The sequence below is a fragment of the Babylonia areolata genome, chromosome 4 (genome assembly GCF_041734735.1).
Source record: "Babylonia areolata isolate BAREFJ2019XMU chromosome 4, ASM4173473v1, whole genome shotgun sequence".
Classification (NCBI taxonomy): Eukaryota; Metazoa; Mollusca; class Gastropoda; order Neogastropoda; family Buccinidae; genus Babylonia; species Babylonia areolata.
This window is the reverse complement of record NC_134879.1, coordinates 39,818,334-39,837,425: the sequence shown is the minus strand read 5'-3', so window position 1 is coordinate 39,837,425 and position 19,092 is coordinate 39,818,334. Positions and strand designations below refer to the sequence as shown.

At 43.9% G+C, this 19,092-nt stretch overlaps 1 protein-coding gene across 3 annotated transcripts in view; it reads left to right on the top strand.

Moving 5' to 3' along the window:
- Nucleotides 1-19,092, top strand: part of LOC143281171 (metastasis-associated protein MTA3-like) — a 56,326-nt gene that overhangs the window by 24,553 nt on the left and 12,681 nt on the right. Inside the window, exons 9-14 of one of the 3 annotated variants that reach the window (XM_076586199.1) lie at nt 777-851; nt 8,552-8,610; nt 10,380-10,465; nt 13,399-13,515; nt 14,725-14,757; nt 18,634-18,695. In XM_076586199.1, the coding sequence (XP_076442314.1) occupies nt 777-851; nt 8,552-8,610; nt 10,380-10,465; nt 13,399-13,515; nt 14,725-14,757; nt 18,634-18,695 (432 nt within the window). The remainder of the gene's footprint in view (nt 1-776; nt 852-8,551; nt 8,611-10,379; nt 10,466-13,398; nt 13,516-14,724; nt 14,758-18,633; nt 18,696-19,092) is intronic. The other 2 variants (XM_076586200.1, XM_076586201.1) reach the window with 2 other exon arrangements.

Genomic DNA, 19,092 nt, shown 5'->3' with positions numbered 1-19,092 from the left:
CCTTTTAGTGCCAGTCTTGGGGGCTAGTTGGCCTTTGGGAACCATCCCATCGCAGACTGTCCTGAAACCCTCTTGGCCGAGATAGTGGGGATGTAACTTGAGCAAGACACTCTTCACTATAATCAAATTCTAGCCCAGATAGTTGGGACAGCAGTTGCCTCCTCTGCTGTTCTGATGGCCATAGTCAAACAGGACTGACTATTATACTTGCATATATGTTGGGGAAGGGAGTTTGGAGGTTGGGGGGCATGGGGCATTGTGGGGTGCTATGAAGGTTGTGTTTGTGTGTATCAAAGAGAAATGGTCTGTGTGTGTGTTCATATGTTTCTGTTATTGAAGTTACGTTAATTGTGCTTGTCAAAGGGAAATGGTGTGTGTGTTTGTCAAAGAGGAATGTGTGTGTGTGTGTGTGTTATGCTTATCCTGTTGTAATGGTTAAGTAAGAAAAAAGCTGGTGTATGTGTTCATCGATACATGTATGTATGCATGTAATTGTGTCAAAGAGAGCGAGCAAGAGTTTGTGCATGCGCGCACATATTAGGGGTTAGCATAAATCTGCTATGTGTTTCTAAAATCTCAGAATGAAAATTCAGGATCTGCTCACTTGAAAGGAATTGTTGAAAATTGAATGTTTTTTTTGTTTTGTTTTTTTAAAATTTGCATTCATATCATCACCCATTTGAAAGAGATTGTGGATCGTACTTGTTTCTTGTGTTTATCATGTTTTGATCCTGAATGGATTTGTGCAGGGTTGATGGTTTCCATTTTGTTTGCAGTTACCATGGAAATCCTTAAAGAGCATTGTGGAGTATTATTACATGTGGAAGACGACAGATCGCTATGTTCAACAGGTGAGTGAATTTGTGATGATGTTTTTGTGTGGATGTCCTGGTGGAAATGTTCGTATTTAGTCACTGTCTGTTAATGTGTGTGTGTGTGTGTGTGTGTGTGTGTGTGTGTGTGTGTGTGTGTCTGTGCATGTGTGTGCATGTGTGTGTGTGTGTGTGTGTGTGGATGTGTGGTTTGTATCACAGTATCAGTATGCGAGTGTATATGTGTTGCATGTGTGTGTGTTGAGTGTGTGTTCTGTGTGTGTGTGTGTGTGTGTTTGGTGTACATACTGTCAGTCCTCCAAATCAGAACATTTTGAACCTAGAGACTGTCACACACTGGTTGACCAAGCCCAACATACCGCAGCGAAACAAGAACAAAGGGAGAAAAGTCTGTTCTCTGCTGTGTGACCTCTGTTGGTGCATGCATTGGACTGCCATGGTGTTGCCTGTTTGTGTCTTTATAATTCTTGTTCTCTTTTTCTTTTCTTTTTTTTTTTTTTTAAACCTCAAATTCCATTGTGTGTGTGTGTGTGAAGGAGAGAGAAACCATCCATACTCTGCATCTGTATTACAATGGAATCAGGTTCTGTTTGCCTATTTGTTTAGATCCAAACTGTTCGATAACAGACAGTATACAATATCACAGAAATCTTCCATCCTGATTGTGCTTTTCTTATCAGCTCATTCAGTAACATTACCTACGTCAGAGTGCTTTTCTTCCCTCCTCTGTCTGATGGAATGACGAAAATTCTTGTTCTTGGAGAATATGTGAAGGGAAATAACTCTGCACTTTATCAATAGCTGTGTCAGTTCTGTGAGAGTTTAAATCTGCAAAAGAAGTGGTCAGAATTCATTTTGTTCAGGGACTGCGTTATTGATTGACTGTTTGCACAGGAAAGTAATTTTGTGCATACACGGATACCTGTGTATTCTGCTCAAGTCAAATTCACATGCAGCCTCTTTGCTCAGCATGTCCATTTTATCAGTTTACAGGATCTCAGGTTTGAAGTTTGGTTTACCAAGGTGTTCTTGTGCATAATCCAATATCAGAATTAGAAATATTGAAATTCGAAAGCAACTTCAGAACTAGCAAAGCATAGTCTAATGAAACTGAAAAACTGTCAACCCCGTATTATGTTTACAACCAAAAAAGGGAAAACAGAAGACTTTCTCAAAAGACTTTCTCAAAAGGTCAGAGTCACAGTGTCATCTCTTACATGGATCAGCTTCATGGCAAGCAGATGATGAGAAGCCCAAGACATTTGAACTCTTGAAGATCAAAAAGAGAATTGAAGAAAAAATAGAAAATATCTTCTCAAACATGTTGCTTTTTGAGATGATAAATGGAGCAATATTTAAAAAAGAAATGAACACCAGTACTGGGATATGTACTGATCTCTTCTATCAGCAGTGAAGCAGACAATTTTTTTTATATATATTCAGTATGCTTCTGTGTTTGGTGTGGGACATTTTCAGTCTGGTCTGGAAAAAAGTAAGAAATTTTGTTTGGTGTCATGTACTGTATCATGTCAGACTGATGCAAACTAGGCCTGTCGGTTTGCCCAGTTTGGCAAAATTTCACGTGGCTGACACTAGTAGCTGTGAGAAGATGCCTGGTGATGTCCAGTATGCTCTGTCCAATCTAATGCCGTTAACGGATGTAAGCGATGACTCATTCCTTTTGGCTAGGCTGTCAACGCCATCTTTTCAGGTTTTAGGCTCTGCCTTGTCTTGCACTTTAATTGGCATTTAAGCATTTTCATTTGGCTTGTTTTGTCATATGTGGCTTGTTCTTATAGCCTCGTGCTATCTCTTGTTGATTCGACCCTGTTCCCTTGAATTGCTATATGTTGTTTACTCTCAATCAGTCTTATCTTTCCTTTTTCTGTGATGGCCACGGCTATTTTGCTGGGTTCAGAGTGTGGTCCACTATGCCTCACATGCCATTCTGTGATGGAAGGAACCATGAGTCTGGGTTAGAGCTTTGTCAGGAGCCTTTCCCAGGCTTGGCACCCATTGTTCTTCCCGATTTGGATCGCAGCGATGCATCTTTAGATCCGGATTGCAGAGGCAGTGCTCAACCCTTAAAACCAGTCGTGAAGTGGACCAAAGGGAAACGGGGTGGAGCACCACCTCCCAAGTTGTCCCAACGGGTGAGGGGATTCACATAGAGTAGCAACTCTGCTGTGGGTAGTGTGGACATAGGGTGGGACACTTCCCACAAGGGGATTCCTTACATGACTGCTATCTCAGTCACCCTGCTGACAAGGTCTCTGTGGGGCCGTTGTTACTTCTCTTCCTCCTTCCCATGCCGAGCCCCCTCCCTTGGCGGGGGAGGGGTTGGGGGGAACAGGTGGGGGGGATGGGTTGGGGCCCTGGCCTCAGGAGGGTGGGGAAGGGGGCCTCTCATTTGCCCAACCCAGGCCAAGTCACCCTAGTTTCTCCAATGGAGGGTATTCTGCACGTGTGGCCATGTACATTGGGCAATCCCGCTATCCAGCCAGTCACCACTGCTGGGGTAGGCCTCTGTGTGTCGGGCAGCTCCGGGCTGTCCATCTACCGTCGGGACTGACAACCAAGTTGGACTGATCCTCCCTCCGACTTGGCAGGGTTTCTCTCTTCCAGGAGGTCATGGTGCCAGTGATGCTTGGGAATGGGGTAAGAAGATGGCTGGCGCCTATGGGTGGATTCCCCCATTCCACATTCTGTAACTAGATGCTGGCCAGATGGGACGCATTTCTCCGCCTTTCCAACATCCTTCTAGAGGAAAGGGCCTCTCTGTGGTCCATCCCGGCACAGCAGCACTCCCTCTTCGGCTAGTATGCACCCCAGTTTGTCAGTCACAGGGCCAAGATGAACAGGCAGGTGGCATTGTACCACCCATACCGCCCAAGGCCGTCAGGGTTCTCTGCCTCTTAAGAGGACTGCCTCCCAGGGCCCAAGATGAGGCAGCAGATTCAGCAGCACTGCCAGAGGCCCGAGACTGCACAGGTCCAGCCATGACAATGGGTGTACCAAAGGCCAAAAGACATCACCCCCAATGACTAGGCCCTGATTCAGCACCGCCAGTTGTGCAGCCCCTACAGGTAGGAAGTCTCTCTCTGCACACACAACAGTGGCATGCACTGGGACTCAACGACTGGATTGTGTCGCTGCTAGAGTCGGGGTACATGCTGCCTTGGGTGGAGGACTGTTGGTGTCTAAGACCCACTCTTCCTCCTTTCATGCCCAGCTCAAAGGAGCAAGAGAGCGTCTTAAAAATCGAGATATCGTACATTCTCAAAGGGGAAATATCACACCTCTTAGACCCAGGTGTAAGCTTCTATTTCTACTGCTGCCTGTTCATGATTCCAAAGGTCTCTCGAGGGTGGCGACCAGTCCTGGACTTGCCTACCTTCAACAAATTCCTCCTTGGAGGCACAGATTTGAGAGACCATTCAGCAGGGCGATTGGGCTACCTCTATCGACCTGAAGGATGCTTCCTTCCACATATGCTCATTCATCCAGTATCCTGTCGGTACCTGGAGGTTTTTTGTGGAGGGACAACTGTTCAGTTCTCTGCCTATTTGGTCTTTCATTACCTCTTTCCTGTTAACCAAGGTGGTGCAGCAATTGGTGTCCATGGTCATGTCGGAATCCATTCATCTCTGTGTGTACCTGGACGACTGGCTCATTCTGGCCTTGTCACAGGCCCTGTTCCAGAGGCACACGGCCAGACTTCTGGACCTGTGTTTCTAACTGGGCTTTCTCACGAACCAGGAGAAATGTGATCTATCCTGAAGTCAGTCCTCCAACTTCTTTGGGATAAGATTTGACACGCGGTCTATGATAGTCTCTCTGACACCAGTTCGATTAGATCGGCTGGTACCCAGACCTCCAATCCCTGACACATGTTCCACCTCTGGAACTCAAAGTCAAATCACATCCTGAGACAGCCTCGTTGGGGATCTCTCATTTGAGTCCTCAGTAACTCCTCCTTCATGCATGGCTGCTCTGCGGTCCGAACTGCCCTCACCAAAATTGAAGCCTTCAGCCCCTCGGTTTGCCTCAGTATCTGAGGCTCTTTCCGAGGGGGTCTTTAACCTCCTGTCCTTAGTCTGCAAAGAAAGGAGGTCAGGAACTGTGTCTCGATGGAAGAAATGGTTGCAGTGGTGTGTGGTTCACGATGTTCCCCCTACCAACTCTTCTAGAATGCAGCTTGCTAACTTTCTGGCTCACTGCTCCATGGGTCAGCTAGCTCAGTGCATGGGTACAGATCATCAACATGTACCACTATCAGGCAGCTAGGTGGCCCTTCATTCGAACCCGATTTCCTTCCCATACAGGTCTCTTACCAAAGGAATCTAGAAAGAAAGAAACCCAAGGCGAGTTCCCCTGTGGGACCTGTTCCTTGTGCTTGTTTTTATTCAGAAGGAACCATTTGGGCCTTTTGCCACCATTCCTGCAAAATATGGTCCCCCACCCCCGAGCCCCCCCTCCCATTTTGTCTGATACTGTCATTGTTTTTTTTACTCTGAAGCATCATGTTCAGAAATACTTCTTTATATTATAATACATGTAACATGATACAAGGCTTGAAATATTTGTTATTTAAAATATAAGGCTTGTATTAGTTGTTTTTCATTCTTCCAGAAATACAGAGGGTATACTAGTGCAAAGTTTACTAATCTGAATTTGAAACTTGGGTTTCACGAAGTATTTTGAAATTCCGTAATTTTCCAAACTGTTACCACCCTTGTAAGCCCACGATTTCTCGCAGTCCCACAATTTCTCTCACTTAAAAGAGAAATCTTGGAATCGCGAGAAATCCTGGTTGTTCCCCTCCCATGTTTTCTCTCAATTGTGAGAAATAGTGGGAGGGGCCCCCACAATTTTGCAAAATGTGTGAGAAATCGTGGGAAGTCCCCCTTATTTTTATCAAAGATATTTCTTTTATTGTCGGGAAATCGTGGGAAGTCCCCCTTATTTTTATCAAAGATATTTCTTTTATCGTCGGAGTTGGTTTCTTGTCTTCTCCCAATGCAAATCTGAGAGAAAAATGAGAGATAGAGATGACACTGAAACACAACTAATTATTGCATTTCATGTAAGATGGATCACTGCAGTGCATTGACCTCAGATTCAACATCGGAATCAATGGCAAACAACGAAATTCAGGCAGTGTGTATAACTCAAACAGAAATATATGATTTGACATGATTTATAATATAATATAATATAATATAATATAATATAATATAATATAATATAATACAATAGGACCTCAGATTCAACATTGGAATCAACAGCAAAACAAAAAATTCGGGCAATGTGTATAACTCAAACAGGAACATGATATAACATAACATAACATAACATAACATAACATAACATAACATAACATAACATAACATGACTTGAACCGAATCTTTCCTGGATGTTGGGAATAACATCAAAATGATTCAACTTTTTACATGAATGTAACAGCAAAAAAGGTGTTTCACAATGCTTTGCCCTCACTTAGGGCACGTGAAAACTGGACCAAATAGTTTTGATGTTTGTTGTGATGCAACCTTTTTTGTCACATTTATTTAGAATATTCTTCATTTCACGCTTGCTCATTTGTTCATCTGTTTGTGTCAGCATCCTTTTGCATGCAAGATTGCACTGCAAATAGATACTCAGTTTCATAGAAAAAGATTAGAAGACACTTAGAACATGAAAATATTTTAAAACAGTCAAAGAAGACCAAATAAATGAAAGAATGAATGAATAAATCTTTATTGCCAAGTGTACTGGGGTCACAAGGAATATTGGGGGGGGATAGTACATAAAAAGGTACAAACATAAATCGAAAATCATACACAAACACAAATACAGTTGAATTTAGGATACATACATGTGCATATCAATACAAGACCATGTGCACACTCGCACACACACACACACACACACACACACACACACACACACGTTTGAACAGAAGCCGCATATTACATATAGATGGGGCTGATGACTTGATCTTCATGTAGATGGTTGTTGATTGCACAGTTTTATTAATCATACTGGAGTTGTTCGAGAGACAGGGCATTGACTGCTTTTTGGAAAAAGCTATTGGAGAAGCGATTGGTTTTCGTCCTTATACTTTTTGTACAGTCGACCAGAGGGAAACATCTCGAAAATCCCAAAAACTGGATGTGATTTGTCCTGGTTAATTGATTTTGCTTTTTTTGAGTAGCCGCTTATGATATATGTCATTCAGAAAAGGTAGATCAGCCCCGGTAATCTTGGTGGCAGTTTTTATGATTCTGTTCAGGGCTGTCACTTCTGCCTTGGAGTTGGAAATGTTTCGGTACAAAAGAGTGATAGCAAAGATTAACACACTTTCAGTGGCTGCTCGGAAGAAATCAACCATGATTTCTTTTTTAATTCTGAACTTTTTGAGGTGCCAAGGAAAGTACAGGTGCTGTTGTGCTTTCTTAACCATTTTTTTCCCTTATTTTTCTCCCATTTCAAACCATTGGAAATGATCAGTCCTAGAAATTTAAATTCGCTGATGATCTCTACTTTCTTGTCTTTAATGACAAGTGGTAAGGGGTCAGATCTGGTCTTTCTGAAATCTAAAATTAATTATTTTGTGTTTGATACGTTGAGTTCTGAGTTGTTTTGATCATGCCAACTGACAAGTTCTAGTACTTCAGCCCTATATTTTGACTCATCACTGTTCGTAATCAGCCCTTCTAGAGTAGTATTGTCGGCAAACTTGACCATGGCGTTAATTCATATTGAGTTGCACAGCACAGTCATGAGTGATTAGTGAGTACAACAGTGGGGATAGAGCACATCCCTGTAGGGCGCCTATGTTGAGAATGCATGTGGAGGAGGTGAGGTCACCAACGTGAACAACTTGTGGTCTGCATTTTAGAAAATCTAGGATTCCTGCACAAATTGATTCAGGCAGCAAGAGGTCTTTAAATTTGAAACATAGTATTGATGGTACTGTTGTGTTGAATGCAGAGCTGTAGTCAATGAAAAGGATCCTGGCATAGCTGTTAGGATTTTTGAGATGTCTGAAGACGTGGTAGAGACCTATGCTGATGGCATCTTCAACTGATCTGTTAGCTCTGTCTATAACCCAAACAGCCAACCAAGTACACACACATAAGGAAACACACACACACACACGCATGCACGCACGCACGCTGACTGACTGACTGACTGACTGACATACACATACATTCACACTTTTTTTTTTAAAACCAGTACTGTGCAATCACCTTCTCCATTTATAGTTGATGTCTTCGCTAACGCCACTGTCATTATCATGATCGTCGTTATCATTTCCCCCATTTCTTGTTTCTTTATATCTCTCTCATTTTTCTTGTAGATTTGCATTGGGAAAGACAAGAAACCAAGTCTGATGACAAAGAAAATATTTTGGATAAGAAAATGTTTTGGATAAAAATAAGGGGGGCTTCCCATGATTTCTCACACATTGTGAGAAATCGTGGGAGCACCCACCACAACTTCTCGCAATTGAGAGAAAACGTGGGAGGAGAACGACCACAATTTCTTGCAATCAGTCTCTCAAAGTGACATCGCGGGATTGCGAGAAATCGTGGGCTTACAACCCCTTTCTCTCTCATTGTCTGACAGTTTCTCTCTCTCTCTCAGCTAATCACACGAATTGAGAGGATGGTGGATAGTGAAGTGATGTGGTACACTGTGACTGTGTGCAGAAACGTATCAAGGCAGCAGAAGCAGAGAGCAAGTTGAAACAGGTCTACATTCCCAACTAGTAAGTGGTGTGTGTGTGTGTGTGTGTGTGTGTGTGTGTGTGTGTGTGTGTGTGTGTGTGTGTGTGTGTGTGATTTACAGATGGTATTAAAAAAATAAAGGTTAAAAGTAAAAAAAAAAAAAAGTAAAGTACTGACTTTGTTGGCACTCTTTAAGTTTAAGAACATGTAATGCCAACTTCATATTTCTGTGGGTGGTTCACAAAACTGTAGGCCCAACAAGTCTCATAACTTGGTGAGACTGTTCCATGTTGTTGTGTTGCAATTACAGTGATTATATATAATGTAGGTGGCAACAGGTGAGACAGGTGTGTGTTGTGGTGTTGTAGGAACAGTGATAAAATTTATGTAGCAAGAGGTGAGACAGGTGTGTGTAGGTGGCAACAGGTGTTGCAGTGACAATGATTGTATAGTGTAGGTAGCAGGTGAGACAGGTGTGTTGTGGTGTTGCAGAAACAAGGATTGTACAATGTTAGGTGGCAACAGGTGTGTTGTGGTGTTTCAGTAACAATGATTATATAATGTAGGTGGCAACAGGTGTGTTTTGGTGTTTCAGTAACAAGATTATATAATGTAGGTGGCAACAGGTGTGTTGTAGTGTTTCAGTAACAAGGATTGTACAGTGTAGGTGGCAACAGGTGTGTTGTAGTGTTTCAGTAACAATGATTATATAATATAGGTGGCAACAGGTGTGTTGTGGTGTTTCAGTAACAAGGATTATATAATGTAGGTGGCAACAGGTGTGTTGTGGTGTTTCAGTAACAATGATTATATAATGTAGGTGGCAACAGGTGTGTTGCGGTGTTTCAGTAACAAGGATTATATAATGTAGATGACAACAGGTGTGTGGTAGTGTTTTAGTAACAATAATTATATAATGTAGGTGGTAACCGGTGTGTTGTAGTGTTTCAGTAACAAGGATTATATAATGTAGGTGGCAACAGGTGTGTTGTAGTGTTTCAGTAACAAGGATTATATAATGTAGGTGGCAACAGGTGTGTTGTAGTGTTTCAGTAACAAGGATTATATAATGTAGGTGGCAACAGGTGTGTTGTGGTGTTTCAGTAACAAGGATTATATAATGTAGGTGGCAACAGGTGTGTTGTGGTGTTGCAGTAACAAGGATTATATAATGTAGGTGGCAACAGGTGTGTTGCTGTGTTGCAGTAACAAGGATTATATAATGTAGGTGGCAACAGGTGTGTTGTGGTATTGCAGTAACAATGATTAAATAATGTAGGTGGCAACAGGTGTGTTGTGGTGTTGCAGTAACAAGAATTATATAATGTAGGTGACAACAGGTGTGTTGTGGTGTTGCAGTAACAAGGATTATATAATGTAGGTGGCAACAGGTGTGTTGCGGTGTTGCAGTAACAAGGATTATATAATGTAGGTGGCAACAGGTGTGTTGTGGTATTGCAGTAACAATGATTATATAATGTAGGTGGCAACAGGTGTGTTGTGGTGTTGCAGTAACAAGGATTATATAATGTAGGTGGCAACAGGTGTGTTGTGGTGTTGCAGTAACAAGGATTATATAATGTAGGTGGCAACAGGTGAGACAGGTGTGTGTTGTAGTGTTGCAGTAACAGTGATCATATAATGTAGGTGGCAACAGATGTTGCAGTAACAGTGATCATATAATGTAGGTGGCAACAGATGTTGCAGTAACAGTGATCATATGATATAGGTGGCAACAGGTGTAGCAGTAACAGTAATCATATAGTGTAGGTGGCAGCAGGTGAGACAGGTGTGTTTTGCTGTGTTGCAGTAACAAGCCAAGCCCCGCTGCCCTTCCTGGCAAAGTGAATGGAGCGGACGGACAGGTGTCAGGACGGGCTTGCGAGAGTTGTTACAGTGAGTGCTGCACTGCAGGCCTTGTGGCTGGCAGTTATTGTAGTGTGTGTGTGTGTGTGTGTGTGTGTGCGTGTGCGTGTGTTTGAAAATAGTGGTTTGGGGGGCATCTGCAAGAGCTATTACGGTCATTACTGCAGTGCAGGTGTTATAGTTGTCAGTTATTTTGTTTTGTGTTGTTGAAATAGGGGTTGGGGGGGGGGGGGGGGCATCTGCAGGAGCTGTTTCAGTCATTACTGCACTGCAAGTATTAAAGCTGGTGGTTATTTCATTTTTTGTGGTGTGAAAATAGGGGTTTGGGAGGCATCAGCAAGAGCTGTTACTGTCATTACTGCACTTCGGATCTTATATCTGGCAGTTTGGGTTTTTTTTGTGTGTGTGTGTGAATAATAGAGGTGGGGGCATCTGCAAGAGCTGTTATAGTCAGTGCTACATTGCATGTCTTTATCTGGCATTTCTCTCTCTCTCTTTTTCTCTCTCTCTCAGTGAAAAATGGATGTGACAGTGAGGGAGAGGTTGTATGTTCAGGACAACTATTTCATGTTTAAGCTTGCTACTGGTTTTTGGTTTTAAATACAGTGTGTATAATGTGACAAATGACTGGAGACAGAGAACACTTCAGTTCATAAGACATTATGATTAAGGGAGGAACAGAGAAAACAAAACAGGACTACAGCACTTTACCAGTAGAAAAAAGAGAAAGTTGTGGGAGTAGAGCTGAAAAGGTTGCTGTCCGGCAAGATGTAGTTGTGGGTGTAAGTCTGTGTGACAGAGGGTGGGTAAGGGGCAGATGGGCACCATGTGAAACCACAAATGTTGACTTGACTCAAAGCACAAACAAGGCATGAATACAAAGTTTGCATGAAATTTGTGTTGGATGTTGATATATGTATGTGTGTGTGAATGAAGTTTGTGTGTGTGTGAGACCAAAGGTATTAACATGTGCATGAACAGCCAGGCATGGACATGCACATGATTTGTGTTGATATGTAAGAGGGAGGGAGGGAGGGAGGGAGTTGTATGCATATGCAGGCATAAGCCTGTTCGTTTATTGTTTGTGTTGGTGTGTGCATGTGTGAGTACTTCTGAGACAGAAAAAAAGACAAAGTTGTATGCAAACGCAAGCACAGCTAGGTGTGCCCATTTGCACTGTGTGTGTTGATATGCGTGTGAATGTGTATGTCTGTGAGAGAGAAAAGAGACCTAAGTTATGTGCCAATGCACATGTGCACTTAGTGTGTAGGTATGTGTGAATGAAAAAGAGAAAGACCAAGATGTATGCATATGCGTGTGTGTGTGTGTGTGTGTGTGTGTGTGTGAGAGAGAGATATGTGTGTGTATGTCTGAGAGAGAGAAAGATGTGTGTGTATGTGTGAGACTGAGAAAGAGAAAAAAAGACTAAAGGTATGTGCCAGAGCGGGAACACCAAGACATGCCCATGCACACTGTATGTGTTCATGTGTATGTGAGACAGAGAGAACTCAGAACTCAGAAATATTTTACTGTAAGGCCACCGGCCTGTTTGCAAAGGAGGTACATACATTCAATTGCGACACACAAAATACCGAAAATAAAGGGGGGGAGGGACCAATGTCATGGACACAACACTTCATAACTGAAAAAGTAGACAAAGATTATTGGCTCATGACATTTCCTTGAGTAACTTTAAGGTTTTTTGAAAAGTTATATAATCATGTCATTTCTTCTTCTCTCTTTTTTAAGGCGTAATAAATATACATTGCCACAGAGCGAGTCATGAGCCTGTTTTCATTTTGTAAAAGTAACGCTAAGTCTGTGTATTCATTTATGTTTCTGGACATTTTCTCGAGGTTAACTGATTAACTGATACATTGGACATACTAACAGAAAATGGCGTTCGTCTTCTTCAGCGTTGCAGAAAGGGCAGGAGTTTGATCTTACTGTGTAACTTTTGTGCAAATTTATATCACTTATGCCTAGCCTGAATCTAGCAAAGACAGTATGAAACTTGACAATGGTGAGACAGAGAGAGAGAGAGAGAGAGAGAGACAAAAGGTGTGTGCCAATCTAAGCAGTCAGATTTGCACTGTGTATGTGTTGGTGTGTGTGTGTGTAGGGGCCTGCTCATTGCAGTGGTACCCGTCTGACTAACACTGTGTATGTGTTTGTGTATTTGTGAGAGAGAGACTAAAGGTGTGTACGTGTGCCAATACAAGCAGTCAGACTTGCACTATGTATGTGTTGAAAAATATGAGTGTGTATAGCAGGCCACTCGATGCAGTGGTACTTGTCTGACTTGCACTGTGTATGTGTTGGTGTGTGTATGTTTGTGAGAGGCAACCCCCCCAAAAGAAAAATTCAGTTGAAACCTTGAAGAAAATGGAAAAAATTTGCATGAAGGCAAGCAGTCAGACTGTTGGTGTGAGTGTGTATAGCGGGCCACTTGATGCAGTGGTACTCATCTGACTTGCACTTTGTATATTTTGGTGTGTGTGTGTTACGTCTTGTCATTGATACAGTTCAAGTGTAGTAGTCACAAATTGCCTGTAGAGGCTGGTAGACATTGTAATATTCCACATGAATTGAGGACTTGCCCTAACTGTGTTATTGGAGACGAATTTCATGTTATCATGGAATGCCCAAAATTTGCAGTTCTTCAAAGTGATTACATTCCAAAGAAATATTTGAATCGGAAATCAGTTTTCAATTTTTGCAATTTGTTGATAGCATGGAGAAGAGTGTGCTTGAAAGTAGGGAAATCCATTAAAATGGGAAAGATTACACAATGATATGATTGTTACTTATCTGTTTTCATCACCAGCTAGCTTCAGTGTTTTAGTTGCTGTTCACGTTTTAATTTTGTTGTATAGTTCAGTTGATGTTTTTTTATATCCTCTATGCCCCAATGGGAGGCCAAAGGATTAAATATTCTTGATTCTATTTCATGATTCCTGTAGCTGCTCACTCAACACAGTGGTACTCATGGGGCCCGGCCCACATGCAGTGCCGCCTGTGTTCGGCCTGCTGGATGTACTGGAAGAAGTACGGAGGCCTCAAGATGCCCACGCGTCTTGGTGAGTCACCCTGCCTGCCTCCCTCCCCTCCCCTCCTCTCCGTGGTCTTCCTTCTTCGTCCTTCTTCATTCATCTCACCTCCCTCACGTCTCTCCTTCTGTCTTCTGAACCGCTATGGTTCACAAGTTCCATTCACATGTTTTCCAGTCGTAATGTTTCCATATTCTTTTTTTTTCCATGGTCTTTTACCTTTGTGCCCTTCTTCTTTCCAGTGTACTCGTGGCTTGGGTAGTATAGCTGTCATTAACGTGTGTGTTGGTGTGCTTGCCCTTTGCGATGCTTTTGGTGGAGTGCACAGAGCGTATATAGAGATAGCAGTTTTTGCTTGTGTCTAAAATGAAGTCGCCTGGCAAGGGAAGTGGACTTGCTCTGTACCTTATTGCTTTGTTAGGTGTGAAGAGCTTTCATGAATTAGATAATTGTAACCCTTTCTGCTCTTAGGATGTTTGGCTACATCCAGGCTACCCCCCAGAAAGAAAAATTAAGTTGAAACCTTGAAGAAAATGGAGAAAATTGGCATAAAAGCTAAAGGAGAACAGTGTTGAAGAATATCAGCATTTAGTTGCAGTTGCTGTGAGAGTTTTTGAATTGCAGCTTTAAGATGTGTTGTTAAGGAAAGGTTTAACTGTACTATAGGAATGATCTGATAATGGTGTTTGTTGACTGATGTAGGATTTAATTGTTTGATTCATTTTGTGCACAAGCTGGACTTAAAAATTGGGTATATCACCAGTCTGTTTATAACTGTGCATCATTACAGTGTTACTTTGCAGAGTGAGAGTTGTGTATTTGTCAGTGTTGTGTAAAGCCAGTGCTGTGGTGTTAGCTGTATCATTGTGGGTCTGTGTTCCTTGTTCTGTGGCCTGCTTTCTCCTGCTTCCATCTTCTCCGTGGGCAATGGGTTACCGGGAGGTCAGGGTGGTTGAGGTGGACGTTCACCTTCATAAAGGTTGGGTGCTGGGTGTCTGTTGGCTGTGTTGTGTACATGTATTGGAGCATGTCCATTATTGCTGCCCTCTGTGTACAAAGTGTCAACAGTTTCTCTTCCATCTGTCTCTGACTCCCTGCCCCCCCCCCCCCCCCAACTCCCCACCCACTCCCTGCCTCCCCCCTTTCTATTCCTGTGTCTCCCGTCGCGCCTCAAAGACATCATCAGTGGTGGTTGTGATGGAAGCGGCGTTAGTGGGTTCATTTCTATCTTGCTTGCAGATGGGGAGAGGCCTGCACCTTCAAACAGGCAAGGTAGGCATTGGCTTTTTTTTCCCTTTCTTTGAATTAAAAAAAAAAAGAAGTTTATATATTGAATTTAATCTTCAGTTCATTGGTTTATTTGTTTTTGATTAAAAAAATAATCTTTTTTGAACATTCTTTGTTAATGTATGCAAGTGTGTGTGCATGTGCGAGGCGGTAGTGTTGTTTGGGGTTCAGACATACATTATGTTTCAGTGTCATTGTCTTGAGTGGGAAGGAAAAGTGGCTGTGTACTGCAGAAAGGAAAGAAATGTGGGTTCTCTTGGAGAGTAGAACATGTCGGGAAGGGGGAGGTAAAGGGATGGCTCATGGTGACCATGGTGAAAGAAAGGGGAGGAGGTAGAGGGATGGTTCATGGTGACAGAAAGGGGGAGGAGGGTAAAGGTTGGTTCATGGTGACAGAAAGGGGAGGAGGGTGAAGGTTGGTTCATGGCGACCACGGAGACAGAAAGGGTAGGAGGGTGAAGGTTGGTTCATGGTGACCATGGTGATAGAAAGGGGAGGAGGGTGAAGGTTGGTTCATGGTGACAGAAAGGGGAGGAGGGTGAAGGTTGGTTCATGGTGACAGAAAGGGGAGGAGGGTGAAGGTTGGTTCATGGCGACCACGGAGACAGAAAGGGTAGGACGGTGAAGGTTGGTTCATGGTGACCATGGTGATAGAAAGGGGAAGAGGGTGAAGGTTGGTTCATGGCGACCATGGAGACAGAAAGGGGAGGAGGGTAAAGGTTGCTTCATGGAGACAGAAAGGGGAGGAGGGTGAAGGTTGGTTCATGGCGACCACGGAGACAGAAAGGGGAGGAGGGTGAAGGTTGGTTCATGGTGACCATGGTGATAGAAAGGGGAGGAGGGTGAAGGTTGGTTCATGGCGACCACGGAGACAGAAAGGGGAGGAGGGTGAAGGTTGGTTCATGGTGACCATGGTGATATAAAGGGGAGGAGGGTGAAGGTTGGTTCATGGTGACCATGGTGATATAAAGGGGAGGAGGGTGAAGGTTGGTTCATGGCGACCATGGTGACAGAAAGGGGAGGAGGGTGAAGGTTGGTTCATGGTGATGATGGTAACAGAAAGGGTAGAGGGACGGTTCGTGGTGACAAAGGGGAGATAGAGGGATGGTTCATAGTGACAGAAAGAGTGGAGGGACGGTTCATGGTGACAGAAAGAGGAGGTAGAGGTACGGTTCATGGTGACAGAAAGAGGAGGTAGAGGGACAGTTCATGGTGACAGAAAGAGGAGGTAGAGTGACGGTTCATGGTCACAGAAAGAGGAGGTAAAGGGTGGTTCATGGTGACAGAAAGAGGAAGTAGAGGGATGGTTCATGGTGACAGAAAGAGGAGGTAGAGTGATGGTTCATGGTGACCCTGGTGACAGAAAGGGGAGGAAGGTTAGGATGGTGACAGAAAGGGGAGGAGGGTGACGGTGGAGTATGGGGTGTCGATGTAATGTCACTTGTCTCACAGAATACAAATCACTGGTATTGTAGTTTGTCCCACAAGAGGTGCTGGTGTCAATGTATTTAGCTGTGTGGATGGTGTAGCACAGATGTGCACATTGTTGCCACGCTGTCTATCTGCTCTTGGTCTGTCAGACCTGTCACATGGCTGTTGTACTTTCACAGGGTCCTTTAGAGTCTATAATCATAAGGCAGTAACCAGACACCACTTCCTGATATGTAGGGGTGGTGTGGTAGTGGGTGGGAATGGTGTGGAGGAGGGGAGGGCCCTGAATAAAAGTATTTGTTTGATCGTCATTTTTTTCACAGCACCGCTTCACTCTGTTGCCTTCTGTTTGTGAACGATTACTGATGTGGGTATTTAAAGGGATCAGTCCATTGCTTCCAACCCCCACACCCTCTCATCCCCTCTTTCCATGTCAAAAGAAAGTTGGCTGCACACAATGGGATTACTGTCCTGGGGCATTGGAGATGGTGTGGAGAGCAGCAGACAAGGGCCAGGCATAGTTAGCTGTGGGCTTCCTTTTTCTCACTTGCAGTTTACTCCACATGATCAGTTTGGGATGAGCTTCAGTGCCTGGCTTTGTGCCTGTTGTCTGGCAGCACTAACGCCCTCCTGGCTTGCACTTCTTTTACACTGCTGAGCAGATTGTCACTGCCAGTTTGTTCTGTCTGTGTAGTGTGATCCTTCACTGCTGCATTAGATAACCTGGCGTTTGTTCCGATTGTTTGTGGTGTTTAGTGCTGCTCATGGACTGAGTGAGTGCTGCATTTTTGCAGTTATTGTAAACACGCTATCGTTTCATTTTTCTTGAATATTTGAAGTCTTTAGTGGTGCTGAGAATTGAACAAATAATAACTTTAGAAGTTCAAGACGGCCCACCAGTCTCTGGGAAAGGATACCCCCTCCCCTTTGCCATCCTGTGTTGATGAAATGGAGAGCATGTTTGAGATCAGGCTTGTTGTGTTTGGAGCAAGAGGTCATTAGATTCAGGGGGAGGGGCGGGGTGTGTGGGGGTGGGGATACTTGAAAGAACATTTAACTTTTGACATGCTCAGAGAGGAACTGATGTACATTACATTTTGAAAAAAAAAAAAAAAAAAAGGACTGGAGCTTGGAGCCAGTGTTACAGTGACATGTGTTTGTGCTGGGGAGATGAAAGGTCAGGTAGCTGGGCCTGTGGTCTGAGTGGTGGTCAGAGGGGGGCACTGGCCACAGGAGAAGGGGGGGGGGGGTGGAGTGGAGGGGGGAGGTCTGACTAGAATGAGAGGCCATAGTGGTAGAGTTGTGACTAGGATGAGGGGCGTTAATGGAAGAGGGTTGCTGTGACAAGGATGAGGGCCATAATGGAAGAAGTGTGACTAGGATGAGGGCCCTCATGGAAGAGGTGTGACTAGGATGGGGGCCTTAGTAATAGAGGTGTGACTAGGATGGGGGGCCTTATTGGAAGAGGTGTGACTAGGATGAGGGGCGTTAATGGAAGAGGAGTGACCATGATGAGGGGCATTAATGGAAGAGGTGTGACCATGATGAGTGGCGTTAATGGAAGAGGTGTGACTAGGATGGGGGCCTTTGTGGAAGAGGTGTTACTAGGATGAGGGGCATTATTGGAAGAGATGTTACTAGGATGAGGGGCGTTAATCGAAGAGGTGTGACTAGGATGAGGGGCGTTATGGAAGAGGTGTGACTAGGATGAGGGGCGTTAATGGAAGAGGTGTGACTAGGATGGGGGCCTTAGTGGAAGAGGTGTGACTGTGTGACTAGGATGAGGGGCATTATTGGAAGAGGTGTTACTAGGATGAGGGGCGTTAATCGAAGAGGTGTGACTAGGATGAGGGGCGTTATGGAAGAGGTGTGACTAGGATGAGGGGCGTTAATGGAAGAGGTGTGACTAGGATGGGGGCCTTAGTGGAAGAGGTGTGACTGTGTGACTAGGATGAGGGGCATTATTGGAAGAGGTGTTACTAGGATGAGGGACGTTAATCGAAGAGGTGTGACTAGGATGAGGGGCGTTATGGAAGAGGTGTGACTAGGATGAGGGGCGTTAATGGAAGAGGTGTGACTAGGATGAGGGCGTTATGGAAGAAGTGTGACTGTGTGACTAGGATGAGGGGCATTATTGGAAGAGGTGTTACTAGGATGAGGGCGTTAAGGAAGAAGTGTGACTTGATTGAGGGGTGTTAATGGAGGAGGGATGTGACTAGGATGAGGGGAGTTAATGGAAGAGGAGGCTTGTGAATAGGATGAGGGGTGTTAATGGAGAAGGAGGGATGTGACTAGGATGAGGGGAGTTAATGGAAGAGGAGGCTTGTGAATAGGATGAGGGGTCATAAGGTGTGGCTGTGACTAGGGGTGTGAATGGCTGCAGTGAGAGGCAGAACAGAGTCTGACCTGTGGTGTGTGTTGTCTCTGCAGAGCGTGTGGCGCACATGAACTCCATGCGCACACAGAAATGCACCATCACCGGATGTGGCAAGGTAGGCTACTCTTGTTCTCGGCTCTCATTTGATCCCCCCCCCACCCCCTGCTCACTTTTATCCTGATCTGTCTGTCTGTCTTCTCATCACCTCTGCATTTTTTTCCCACTACAGATTGCTTTCTGGAGAGGGTTTGAAATAGTCCTGAACTTGACCTTTCCCTTCAGATTTGTAACATCATTGTAACAAAGAGAAGTATGAATACTCTATTCAAGAAGTTTCTTAATTTCCTCTGTCACTTCATTAATTGTTTTAAAATTGCCTCGCTTATGGAAGTCAAGATTGTAACTGACATTTTTACATGAATTCACCATCCTTTCACAATAGATATCTTTCACAAAACAGGTTGTTTAATGGAAGTTGTCTGGTAAAATCCACTGCCAGTTGTCATTTATTT